Below are 13,385 nucleotides of genomic sequence, written 5' to 3'. Positions count from 1 at the left end.
TACATAGACCTATTTATTTCTATAATAGTTTACATCAGTTTATAGCTTGAACATTTAGCTATTTATCGCCAAAATCACCATTTCTGTTGATGCATTTTTGTAGACGCTGTGGCAGTTTTTGTTATTTCCAAGTCATACGAGCTCGCTGCCATGCTGTTCGGAAAGTTATGAACCTCTTCTTTCACCTCGTCGTCGGAGCTGAATCGCTTTCCGGCCAAATGTTCTTTTAACCTAAGGAACAGGTGATAGCCACTGGGCACCAAGTCAGGACTATAGGGTGGGTGGGTGGGTGGGTGGGTGGGTGGGTGGGTAGGTGGGTGGGAGGGTGATTTATGTTCCACTGAAATTGTTGCATGAGAGCAACAGTTTGCCAAGCAATGTGTGGGCGAGTGTTGTCATGGAGAATGTGTATGCCCTTACTCAATATTCCTCTCCCCCGATTCTGAATTGCCCGTTTGAGTTTTTTCAGAGTCTCACAGTACCTGTCAGCATTAATTGTGGTCCCAGCGGGCATAAAGTCGACCAACAATACCCCTTTCCGATCCCAGAAAACGGCTGTCATGACTTTACCGGCAGACTGTGTGTGTTTGAATTTCCACGACTTTGGCGAAGAAGGATGCCGCCATTGGTGTGATTCTTGCTTGGTCTCAGATGTAAAGTGGTATGGCCACCAGATTTCGTCACCCATGCAATTGAGTACAGAAAGTTGTCCTGTTCGGCTGAAAGGCAGTGAGAAATGTGCGGGGAAGCATCAACTCGTTGCCACATGTGGTCCTCAGTCAGCATGCGTGGCACCCATCTTGCACACACCTTCCGGTAGTTCAATGTTTCCATTAAAATTCTGTGAATGGTGCTTTGGGAAACCTCAGGAACCAATGTGCAGAGATCATCCAGGGTGATCCGCTGATCTTCATGCATGCTTTGCTCAACCTTCAACACTGTTGCCTCAGAAATTGACAGTCTCCCGCTCCTTTGTTCATTGTGAATTTCGGTCCGACCAGCTGCAAACACTCTACACCACTTACGAACATTTCTGACATTCATGCATGACTCACCATACATTTCCATCAATTGGCGATGGATTTCAATCGGCGCAGTGCCCTTTGTGTTCAAAAAGTGAGTGAGTGTGCGTAATTTGCACTTGTTGGTAACATCCAATGGGAGCTCCATTCTCAACGGCTGCCAAGCCAAGACTGAGCACCTCAGTGCGGTGTGCGCATGTTTACACACAGTGCGTGAAGCACTCTTCGTAACAGTGTGACCAACTGCTACACAAACAGAGTTCTGTACTTATAAAAAAAAAAAATAGGAGACCTTACTTTTGGGATTCCCCTTGTACATAGAACAGGCAGTAAATGAATGCAAAGAATACTTTAGAGGTATCAGAATAAATGGAGAAGAAAGAATACCAATGCTAAGGTTTATGGATGACACGGGTGTGACAGCTCCCGATGAAAGAAATCTCCAAAGAATCTTACAAGGTACAACTGCGAAAATGAAATGAAATCTCTCTAAGCATTTGAAGTAATTTGCTGGAGACCTGTAAAAGATAGAATGGATAGATAAAACCACCCACAAGAACTGGTGAAGAAAGGCCATTTAGAAGAACAACAAAACAAAGAAGACACAAGCACATGAGGATTTCTCACAATATGACACAACCAGTTCCTTGCAAATGTTCTAGAAGGAACATTGCAAGGGAAGATATCCCAAGGGAGACTGTGAATGGCATTTTTAAAAGCTATACATAATACGAGAGTCTTTATGGAGACATGAAGAAATTAGTTTCTAATAGGTGAAGATAGAGAGCTGTCAAACAGTCAAAAGATTGATGATGAAGATGATGAAAATGAAGTAAATTTACATCTTTTCTCCTTAAAATTTCAAATCAATGATCAACTTCAAGGTTCAGTTTAGTGAAACAAAATTGTATATTGTATATTTAACAAAGGTAGATAGAGGTGAATCATGAATCTTTGGCTTTCCAACATTACATATAACCAAGCCATGTTATAAAAATAATGTATCCAATATGCACCAACAATACAGATGCAAATACACAACAGATAACAAAATCTTATGAAAAGGATAGATTGTTATTCAGCGTATAGCAGAGATGTCGGGATGCAGATAGGCACAACAAAAAGACTATACAACAAGAAAGCTTTTGGCCAAAAGACCTCCTTTTGTATTAAACACCACACACACACACACACACACACACACACAAAACCATTCTCTCAGAGACAGTGGCCATGTGTGCGTGAGTTACATTTGCATGAGTGTGTGTGACTGCCTCGGCAGCCAGAGACAGTGATCATGTGTGTGAGAGCTGCATTTGAGTGTGTGTGTGTGTGTTGTCTAATTCGAAGGAGGCCTTTTGGCCGAAAGCTTACACGTGTTTAACAGTCTTCCTGTTGTACCTATCTGCGACCCAACATCTCCACTATATGGTGAGTAGCAACCTATCCTTTTTATAATACTATCATTATACCATCCTGGATTTTTCATTGTTTAATATAACAAAATTTGGAATGCTTCACACTTATCACAAAAATAATTATTGCAAAACAAAAATGTCACTTACATTTTGCTACAGTTTCTTCAATAAACTCTTCTTGTGTTTTAGGTGCCTGTGCAGCTTCATCCTGAACTTCAGCATCTTTCTTTCCATCCAAAATGGCATCAGTCTTACCCTCTTCAACACGTGCTTGTTGTTCTTGCTGGTAGAAGAATGTTACTAGTGCTTCCACGGCACTTTTGGTGTTATCTGGAAGTTATACACCACATTAGCACACAGAGAAAGGCCTTAGTTTACCTTAAGTCATTTAGTACTGAAAGATAATTTTATGTTTTATACTTCTTAAATTTTCTTATGTAATACATATCAGTTTTCACCTCATTGGTTTGTTATTTGTGGTACTTCATTAAAAATTCAGTCTCTAAGTTACTGATAACAATATTCAGTATCACACTTGCTAATTTGCACCCCAATGACGATAAGTTAACCACACGAAATATTAGTCCCCACCCTCCTTCAAAGACTGGTCACTGTGGAGCAGTATAGAAGTTGTACCTGGTGACCCTCCACTGCTGGTGTAAATCATGGCATATGAGCCAGTCAGGGGTATGGAATCAGTGCAGTAAGATGGATCAATGTGGATGTGTGACAGAATGTCAGAAACAAGCTATCATGTTTGGATGCACCAATGACCACACTGTGAATGCAGCTGCCTGACTTATAAGTGTATAATGTGGAATGTCCAACTTGTCTACAAGGAATGGCATAGCGATTGCAGCAGTGTAACATAGTGGTCAAAAAAACATCTTAACTGGCATGGATCAGAGACATGTCACACTTTGACAATCACAAATGCTTTTTACCATGACGGGAATTGCTGCTATCGCTGGATGCAAGTCCATCTCAACAAGTTTCTGGGGAAACACTGCAAAGACAACTGCATACCTTGAACATCCGGAGTGAGGTACCTCGCAAATGCCCACTGCAATTAATAAAATGGCCCAGCTGTTGTGCCATGGTCAAATGGATTTCACATTAAGGGGGGTAAGACGTCAATCAGGCTGACTTGGTACAGGAGAGGCATTGTGATGAAGCAAGCTGGGATATTTTTACTTCCTCTCTTGTTTTGCCATCTGCCTCCTTAAACTCGTTTTTTCATTTTTGAATTATTTACCATTAACATACATGAATATAATCTGCATTTTCATACAAGAGAAAGATTGGCCCTCAGTTTTTTCGCAACTTAAATTCTATTGTTGACTTATAAACAAATATAAATCTGTAAAATTCTATTGCTGACTTATAAAAAAATATAAATCTGTACTAATTATTAACATTTGGAAGACGAAATGCTAGTAATCTTAAAGTATCTATTTGGCTCTCTTCAAAAACATGTTAGCAAAGCCAGCCCTTAATTAATTCCAAAGTAATTAACAGTTTTGTCAAAATATTGTATGTGTAACAATATTTTTTTAATTTCATGATTTAAACAAATAATTCGGCTAAACGCTTGTAGTAGAAGAAACTGTTAAAAAGGACCAATTTTTCAATGTATTCAGTTAATTTAAAAGTTAAGTTTTAATTGTAATTTCTATAAATTAAACTTCGAAAATGTGTAATTTTGGCCCCTATTATTGCGAGGATATATAAGGGCCCGATTTTTGGTCATGAGACAGTCAGTCCACGGTCGAATTTCAGACGAGAAACATGTGGTGGTTAGAACAACAACAATGCTTCAACTTCATTGTGAAATAAGTGTGACACATTTAGGCTGTGTGTAAAAACAATGACAGTGTCTGTTCCATATGTACCTGATTATTCCAAAAGAAATGTGAATTATGTGGTTATATTTTTATTGTTCATAGATATTCAACAGTAAACTATTGTAGCAGTATGTCGCTTTTCGCCTTAAAACTACTAATGAGGCTTATGGAAAGTTTAAACAATAGTGCACCGGCCATATGTAACTGTGTATTATTGGGGGGGGGGGGGGGGGGGGGGGGAGGTTATAACAGTGAAAGTTAAAGACTGTGAAACACAACTGTGAATCTGTCAGGCTGCATCATTTAAAGCATTAAGCGTTGTTCTTTCACACCTCATTTTTCAGCCAGTGTAGCAACGCAGTAAGTTGACACCGAGGACGATCAACGAATAAAGAAAGAAGGGAACGTGGTCAAATGTGGTATTATGTGTGGGCACAATAAACTAGAACTCATGAAATTTGACAGTGAAGTGTGAACACAGCAATTTACAGTGCAGTGATGCTACAGTCAATCAGCACTTGGGTTTCATGGCCACACTATGACAGCAGCCAATCAGTGAGCGGGTTCCATGGAAGCAGGCACAGTACAGGAGCAGCCAACAGCACGCAGGTATCCACAACTACATGGTATCCTATAAATTCTTGCTTTTCCATGAGGTTGGCGAGCATCCTTGACCGATATTATGTGATCTAGGATATTCCGGATGGTTTTTTAGATTACCGCAATGTTAAAGTTTTTCACGATTTTACCTATCCAGTCAGTAACTTCCTTAGTCAAATACAGGAAAATTTTCTATTTCACTGGCACTTGAGCATTGCTACGATTTCTACACGGTCTTAATGCTCTTTTTCCCTTGGTGAAAAAATGACCATTCTTGAACAATGCACTGGTGAGATGTTTTAATTCTGCATCAAGCAGCTCTGGTTTGCAGATTTTCCTTTCTCTATCTGTCAACTTTTTATGATGATTTTTTTACAAATGGCCATTGATCACAGCAGCACATAAAGCTTCACATCTTCAAAGGACCAAACAACACAGACACTGGGCTGTAGCTGACAGAATGCAAGTAGAGCAGCCAACAAGCTACAATTCTGCCTCTTTGCAACTGAAACAAGGTGTTGGTGCACTGAAGGGCCCATGTAATATGCAGTGTGGGGAGGGTACAGTTCAGGCTGTAAGTGGTTATGTGATGTTTTGTGCATCATAAGTTCAGCCCACTCATTCACTCAGGTGAACATTAACCATGACATTTCTTCCAACATCACTGGTGATCAAATGCTGACTGTTGTGGCATAAAGTCGAGTGCCAGCACGCCAGTCGGGAATGATAGAGAAGAGACGGCTGTGAGAGTAAGTCAGCCAACTGCACAAGGACCAACCACCACCCTCTAGGATGACAACACAACAGCAGCGGCCCCTATGTGAAGAGGACATAAGTGCCGTGCACACTTCGATAGCAGCTTCACTGTTAGCCACTTTGTTAGGAATCTCTATATGGCACAGACTTGTGTTTGTCTATTCTACAGATGATTGATTATTTTGCATGTCGCCCTTTGTTTGCGACACATATCAAAGTTAAGTATTTGTCATTTCCTTTTGTAATAAAACACATTAATACAAGCTGTTTGAGTGTTTGCCTAGTGAAACGAGTATGCAGGATACCTAAACACAACAATGGTGACGAGGTGAACAAATATCATAGTGACAACTTCTTAACAGAGCCACACTACCATATATTGTGACTGTTTTTTGTTGTGGGCTTTTTGTTTTGCTGGTGCCTTAATTGTGCTCATCTTTTCTTTGCAGGGATGTGTTTACATGTTTTAACAGTGTCTCTTATAGTGTTTTCTCTATTCTGTATTTTCAGCTGGGTGTTGCAGAAATTTTCTTTACTTGTGTGCTTATTTTTACTGTTTGCACTTCCTGTTTCTTGCATTTGCCTATTCCAAAATTAGCAACAAGGCAGTGTATTCAAAACCTGCTGCAGGAATTAGCAAAACTAGTAAGCAAACAGTTTTTTCAGTGCTACACCAGTACAACAAACGTTTTGTTTATTTGCATCTTAGGGGAAAATGTGTGTAATTTAAGTTGGACATGGGTGTGTCTGTTACAATGCTGAATCGTAACACATATGAACTGTTAGGCTCCCCACGCCTGCCTAAAACTAGCACACACCAGTCGACTCATAATGGACAAGACATTCCCATTCTCAGAAAACGTATTTGCCTGCCATGTATCGTTCGCAAACGCGAACTGTGACTTTCACTGTGCTACAATCATGTGACTGTGAGAACATATTTGGCCTTGATTTATTTGATTTGTTTGGCTTTCAAATTCAATTCAGGATTATGTGTTCTCAGTGACTGCATTCAATGCTAAAGACAGTGTAGCTAGCTTGCTGAAAGAATTCAATGAACTGTTTTCTGAAGGCAAGGCTAACAATTTTGTTGTACATATTACTATGAAAGACAACGCTCAGCTGCAATTTCGCTGGGCCATAACTGTTCCCATTGCATTATGGGACAAAGTGGCTGCTGAACTTAAAGAATTGCAAGATAGCAGAGTAACTGCACCCATAAAAGCTAGTCAATGGGCAAGTCCACTGGTTTTGCTCCCCAAACGCATTTGCCTCTGTGTTGACTTCAAGTCTGCAGTCAACCCACAAACTGTGATTGATACTTATCCATTGTCACACCCAGAGGATCTCATGGACAGGTTAGGTGCTGGTATCTACTTTTCAAAAATTGATTTGCACGACGAATATCTTCAAATACCACTAGATGAAGAATCTCAAACCATGTGTGTTGTGAACACTCATTTGAGCTTGTTTAAATATTTGCATTTGCCTTTTGGCAGTGCTTCCGCACTTGCCATTTTCTAATGGTCTTTGGAACAGCTGACTGCCCAAGCACCAAACTGTTCAAACTATTTGGACGATATTTTCATAGCAGGTCGTACAGCTCAAGAACACATTGCAAATTTGCATGCTTTTTTTCATGCGTTATCTGATGCAGGGCTCCAGTGCGGAGTGGACATGTGTGATTTTTTAAAAATTGAATTGCAATATCTTGGTCACATCATAAACAGTCAAGATGTACATCCTCTTCAGTCACATTTGTTAGCCATACATGACCTGACAGTTCCTTACAATGTCACAGAATTGCAGTCAGTTTCAAGGAAAATGAACTATTATATTTGGTTCATACCGAATGCTGCACAAATCGCAGGTTCATTGCATCACATGTGTCCCAAGAAAGTCCCCTTTGTTTGGACAGACTAGTGTCAAGAAAATTTTCAAAAATTTAAAGATGCATTGCTCTGTGATTGATGCTTGGTTCACTTTGATCCTGACAAACCAGATGTGTTGCAAATTGATGCTTCATCTTATGGAATCAGTGCAGAGCTTTTGCTCAGATTTGGTGATAAAGACAGGCCTATTGCTTCTGCATCAAAAGTGTTGTCTAAACCTCAGTGTAACGATTCATAAGTAGAGAAAGAGGCATTGGCTATTGACTATGATGTCAACAAATTCTACCATTATTTCCAAGGCAGAAATTTCTTCTTAGTAATGGGTCACAAGCCATTGCAGTCCTTGTTTCATCCAATGAATCCAGTTTCTGTACGAACTGCCCAAAAATTCCAAAGGGGGGCTTTGTAGTCTCAATACCAGTACGAGGTTGTGTATCGTCCGACAGCTCAACATGGTAATTCGGATGTACTTCCACATCTTCCGATTGGCCCTGATTCAGACTTTGACGCATCTGCTGCATCTTGTTGTCACATCGATGCTCACAATTCTGAATTGCTTCAGTCCTTTCCTCTGAACTATAGGAAAATTGCACAGGCCACAGAAGCTGATTCAGATTTGAATTTTTTGCTACCGTACATTTGCACATCTTGGCCTCACTCATTGCATAGCATAAAGCACTCTTTAGTTCGCTGATACTTTGCACGCTGGCATGGCCTCGCTATACAGAAAGGTGTGATTCTTGTTCAAAAAGAGAGTGGACAGTCACGTGTGTTAATCCCCAAAGCTTTGCAAAAAGAAAGTGTTGCAGTTACTTCACCAAGGACACTGGAGGACTGTTCGTACGAAACAGTTAGCGTGTTGTCACAGTGCCACGAATGTGCGGAAAATCAACCGCTCCACCACAAAAATTCTCTACTTGGCCTTAGTCGCAATCACCATGGCAACATGTGCACGTACACTTTGTGGGACCTTTTACGAACATATGTTAGCTGATTGTGATAGAATCTTATAACAAGTTTCCTTTTGCTATGCCAATGAACTCAACAATGTCACATAGCACAGTCCAAGCATTGTCCTCTATATTTTGCCTTGAAGGTCTGCCTGAAGTCATAGTGTTGGACAATGGCACTCAGTTCACGTCAAATACATTTGAAACATTCTGTGAATGCAATAGCTTACAGCATCTGACTACTGCACTGTTCCATTCACAGGCAAATTGCAAAGCAGAACATTTTATCAGAATCTTCAGCAGCAGAAGGACAAACTTCACACCATACACACCAGGGATCAAGAACTGCACCTGTTTCTCACCTCCTATTGTTCGCATCCACGAGATGGACCACCACCAGCAGAATTGCTTCATGGCTGCTGCCATCAGACACTGCTCCAACCTCCTCAGCATCCGGCGCCAAAGGAATGTCTCAAGTATTGCTTTGCACTGCATGATATTGTTTTTCAAGATTTTTAGCAGCAGCAGACAGTGGGTGCGAGACGAGATCCTTCGTCGACTTGGTGCATGTATGTGTAGCATTTCATGCCTAGACGGATTGCAGGGTCAACATTATGAGCAAATTCGCCACCGACACGTGCACGATGATCCTTCTGTACCTCTTCCCCCAGATTCACAGATGCTGAGGACAGTGCGGCCACACCAGCCACCAGAGGGTGTCATCACGACACCATGGGACAACCCCATGGAGACGGAGACGGAGCCTTTGCCTCCTCTTGTCCTACCGAAGGAGCTGGACACACCCATGCTGCAGCAGCCAACGCCTTCTAAATCTTGTTATGGGCCTCAGGATGTGGACGCCTAGCGTTCTGGTTGTTTTCTGGTGGATGTTTTCACCAGAGCGAAGGCCAGATGGTGCAGTATAACCGGAAGTCTGAGGTCCCCACTCCCCACTGTCAAGGTCTATATACAACCTCGGCTGATAACTTGGGGGGGGGGGAGTAAGTTACAGCATAAAGTCAAGCACTGGCATGGCAGTCAGGAATGGTAGAGAAGAGATGGCTGTGAGAAGTCAGCCAATCGCACAATGACCAATTTCCGTCCAGGACGACAATGTGACAGCAGCGGCCCTATGTAAAGAAGACATAAGCACCACGGCCGACTGGTGGCAGCACACTTTGATAGCAGCAGCTTCAATGTTAGCCACTTTGTTAGGAATCTCTATGTGGCACAGACTTGTGTTTGTCTATTCTGAAGAAAACTGATTATTTTACATGTCGCCCCTTTGCATGTGACTCACATCAAAGTTAAGTAACTGTAACTGCCTTTTGTAATAAAACTCATTAATACGAGTTGTTTGATTGTTTGTCTAGCGAATCGAGTATGCAGGATACCTAAACATAAAACTGATCTTTCTCTTTCATCTTCATTATTAGTAAATTGTAGACATTAGTGACTTCCAAGATGATAACAGCCATGTTCACAGGGCTGTATACATTTGTTCTTGGTTTGACTAACACTTAGCACCCTATTGCATCTTGAATGGCCCACTAAATCATTCAATTCCAACCTCAAAGAAAGTATCTGCACTATCTGCAGTAGCGTGTGATACAGAGCAGTCAAAGAATTCGGTAGCTCTGTAGGATCTGAATATCAATGCGTGGCTTCAGCTGGGTAGGCATGCCTGGAGAAACCTGTGGACATACTTCCTCATCTAACAGGTCATTATCAAGGTTAGAGGCAATGTTAAACAGTATTAGTGTGATACCTCCAGATGGTGACTAATTTTTTGGTCCTGCATACTTACTTCTCTTTGAATGTGAAATGTGAAATGAAAAATAGTTGAAAGAAAGTATTTACATTAAGATCTCAATGAGTTTTATTATTGTCCCATCTAGAATATTTTGTGTGGAAGTATTTTTTTCCACATATCAGCTGACTGGTTAATGGGGATGTTGATATAAAAATTAGTAATGTAAGGGAGGAAAAAATTGCTCCATTTGGAATAATGGTACCTAATGTTTAATCAATTCGCTATTATTCTTAATAGCACACTTTATACGTTGCAGATCATGAGTTTGCCACATGGAGTTAAATATCTTTTATACTCAGTGCCTGTTTTAGTTTCTACTATGTTTTTTCCAAGATTAACTGTAGAATTTTACAGGTGTAATCACTAATGAAATTCATAACATGTCAATAAATACTGTTACAGCACAGAGTAATATGGGTTCCAAGTTATAAATTATGTAACGGAGTTCAACCACCTGGACGTAAAATAGGCTGGTTATGCCATGACTAGTGGCGGACCAGGAAGCACAGTGATGCAAGACAGACAGGCAGCACAGTCTGCAACTCTGCAGTGACTGAGTGAGAGAGAGCATACACAGCAGGAAAGCTGAAAAGGACAGTGACTAAGCAAAATAACACGCACACTAGTTTGTACGACAGAATGCCGCAAGAAGCAATAGCCATGGCTAGGGAAAACATTCATAGACCAATTTAACAAGCTACTAAGAGAGAGTTAAGGCAACAGCAGCAGAATAATGAGGCCACATGTGGTCATCACTAGTAACCGAATGTAAAAGAACTAAGGAGAGCTCTTTAAATACTGGAACCCAGCTCCAAGTTAAGATAGCATGGTTCAGGTCAATGAGAACAATGGAGTCCGTGTCAGTGACGTTCCATTCCATGACCATATTGTTTTAGCAAGTCTTGTCTAAGATCAACCAGTGCAGTACCAGCCAGCCGTGGAATGCCACAGAGCTGAACTCCACTGACAAACTTCATGCTGTGTCACACCAACCACTACTGTTGGGAGAGCTGATTAACTACCAGCAGCGCAGTACCAGGTGCTGTACTCTCTGAGTGTGGGACGGAAGACTACAACCAGCCCAGCAGTACTGGGTTCAACACCTGCTGCCTACCACACCACGGATGTGGTGGTCCAGGGAAGAAGAGGTATGGAGTGGGCAAGAATACACTCTCTCCGCCAGTAGCAGCTGTACCAGGATGGGCTAAACATCTGTATTGGCACAAGAGGAACGTCATCTCGCTAGATGCAGGCGCATGCACTGGCGCAGCGTCCGACACCGAGATTCTGTCCATGACCAGGGCAGGAGGCAAATATAGCCAACAGTGCACCACCCTTCGTAAAGTTGTCACAATAAATGATTCACTGAACTCATGTTTTCTTAGTGCCACGAGCGCTTCCAGACGATTCCTGACATCGTCCAAAGGTGTCATCTGCTCGGCCCCTCTGTAATACTTATAATTTACTGACCAACATTTTTATTTTTTAAAATAGTTTCTAGCATAAGATAAAAAATAAGAAATTAACAATGGAAGTAGTTTCAAATAAATCTATGGGAAATAAGATATATCACAGAACAGTGATTGTCTTGAATCTGCAGACACAGTTATTCTTGTTTCAAATGAAACAAGGAAGACAGCAATGGGCTTTTGTTAGAAACAGTAAGTGTAGATGGGCAGAAAAATGTAAAGTTGTGCATGTGTTAACTACAGGGCCAAAGAGCAAAGGGTGGGAATAAAACATCAAAAAAATAGTGACATGCTGTTAAGAAAATGACAAAAAGTAGGACAGAAGAAGATTAATTAGAATATTTCAAGCAACAAAAAACTCAAACTACTAATCACAATACAGTTAAAAACAGGAGAGGAAAAGAAAAAACGGCCTGAAATAATTGATGAAACGAAGAGGAAAGAAAAAGAACAAGTAGTTATGACATTTTATGGACGAAACAGAGAGGCGAGGGGGTGGGGGGAGAAGTAGGTTGGCTGTGTTGTTTACATAGCTGTAGGGTTTTTGGGCATATCATCATCTCTTTGCACTTAAAGAAATATAAATCACTTTAAAATTTGTGTTTTCAAATATTGTATCTATTTGTTACACAGCGTGCAATTTATTCTAAAACAGAAAAATATAGGACAGTGCTACAAAAAGTACGCTGAGGAGAAGCCACAGGTCATTTCACTGCATGTACACAATCCAAATTTAATGTTTCATTTGAGAACCATATGAAATATGCATTGGTAATCATGTATAGACTATAAACATTGTGTAACAGCATCGGAAATCTCAGTCAGCATTAACTTTTGATAGAATGTATTGGTGGTTGTAAATGAATTTTGACAGAGCTTGGTAAGCCAAAGTGATGCTTTATGGTGTCATACTTGCGTGCACACATACAGATCCCAAGATGAATGTAATGTTCAGTTCACAAGTGGCCCTGTGCCCTCAGTCAGACACAAATAATCAAAACTAGAAATAAGTGTGGCTCTGTTGTCTTAAGTCATACCAAAGCAACTGCATATAGAACTTGGTGAAGCATACTTACAAGAACCACAACACCACCAACACTGTTAGTCAAAGCAGAATGACTGTTCCCACATACACCCAAACCTTTTACTGAAAAAAGTAACTTTGAAAGGCGGATTTCAATGAGTTTCCATTTATATTCAAAAGTACAGTATCTAAATAGTTTCACATGTTGTTCTTTGTCTTTTTGTTCCTTGTAGAATGTGGCTTTTTATCAATTTCAAATTTTCTTTCATTATATAAAATGTTCTAGGCTAACAGAATATGCAGACACAAACGTTTATTTGCATGTGTATTGGGGGGGGGGGGGGGGGTGAGAGAGACACCCACATCAGATAACTCATTACCTACCAGACACTCTTCAGGCTAGGTGACCAAATAGAGAATGACATGAAATGTCCCAGAGTATTTGGAAAGGGAACTCCCTGAAGGATCAAATCTGTGTGTCAATATAAAAAATTAAAAATGCAACTCAGACTGCAACCCTCAAATTTTGCAGACAGTAGGGTTTATTCCCAAGTGTCTCTCTTGCTTGCCCTGCAACTTTTGCTTTTTTCCAATGAA

The 13,385-nt window shown here is 40.7% G+C and overlaps 1 protein-coding gene across 1 annotated transcript in view; it reads right to left on the bottom strand.

The window, feature by feature from the left end:
• Nucleotides 1-13,385, bottom strand: part of LOC126483916 (protein wings apart-like) — a 104,587-nt gene that overhangs the window by 28,606 nt on the left and 62,596 nt on the right. The window contains exon 10 of the mRNA XM_050107192.1: nucleotides 2,588-2,770. Within this exon, the coding sequence (XP_049963149.1) occupies nucleotides 2,588-2,770 (183 nt within the window). The remainder of the gene's footprint in view (nucleotides 1-2,587; nucleotides 2,771-13,385) is intronic.

This window comes from Schistocerca serialis, chromosome 1 (assembly GCF_023864345.2).
Source record: "Schistocerca serialis cubense isolate TAMUIC-IGC-003099 chromosome 1, iqSchSeri2.2, whole genome shotgun sequence".
NCBI lineage: Eukaryota > Metazoa > Arthropoda > Insecta > Orthoptera > Acrididae > Schistocerca > Schistocerca serialis.
Note: the sequence above shows the minus strand (reverse complement) of the source record. Positions and strands in the feature narration are given on the sequence as shown.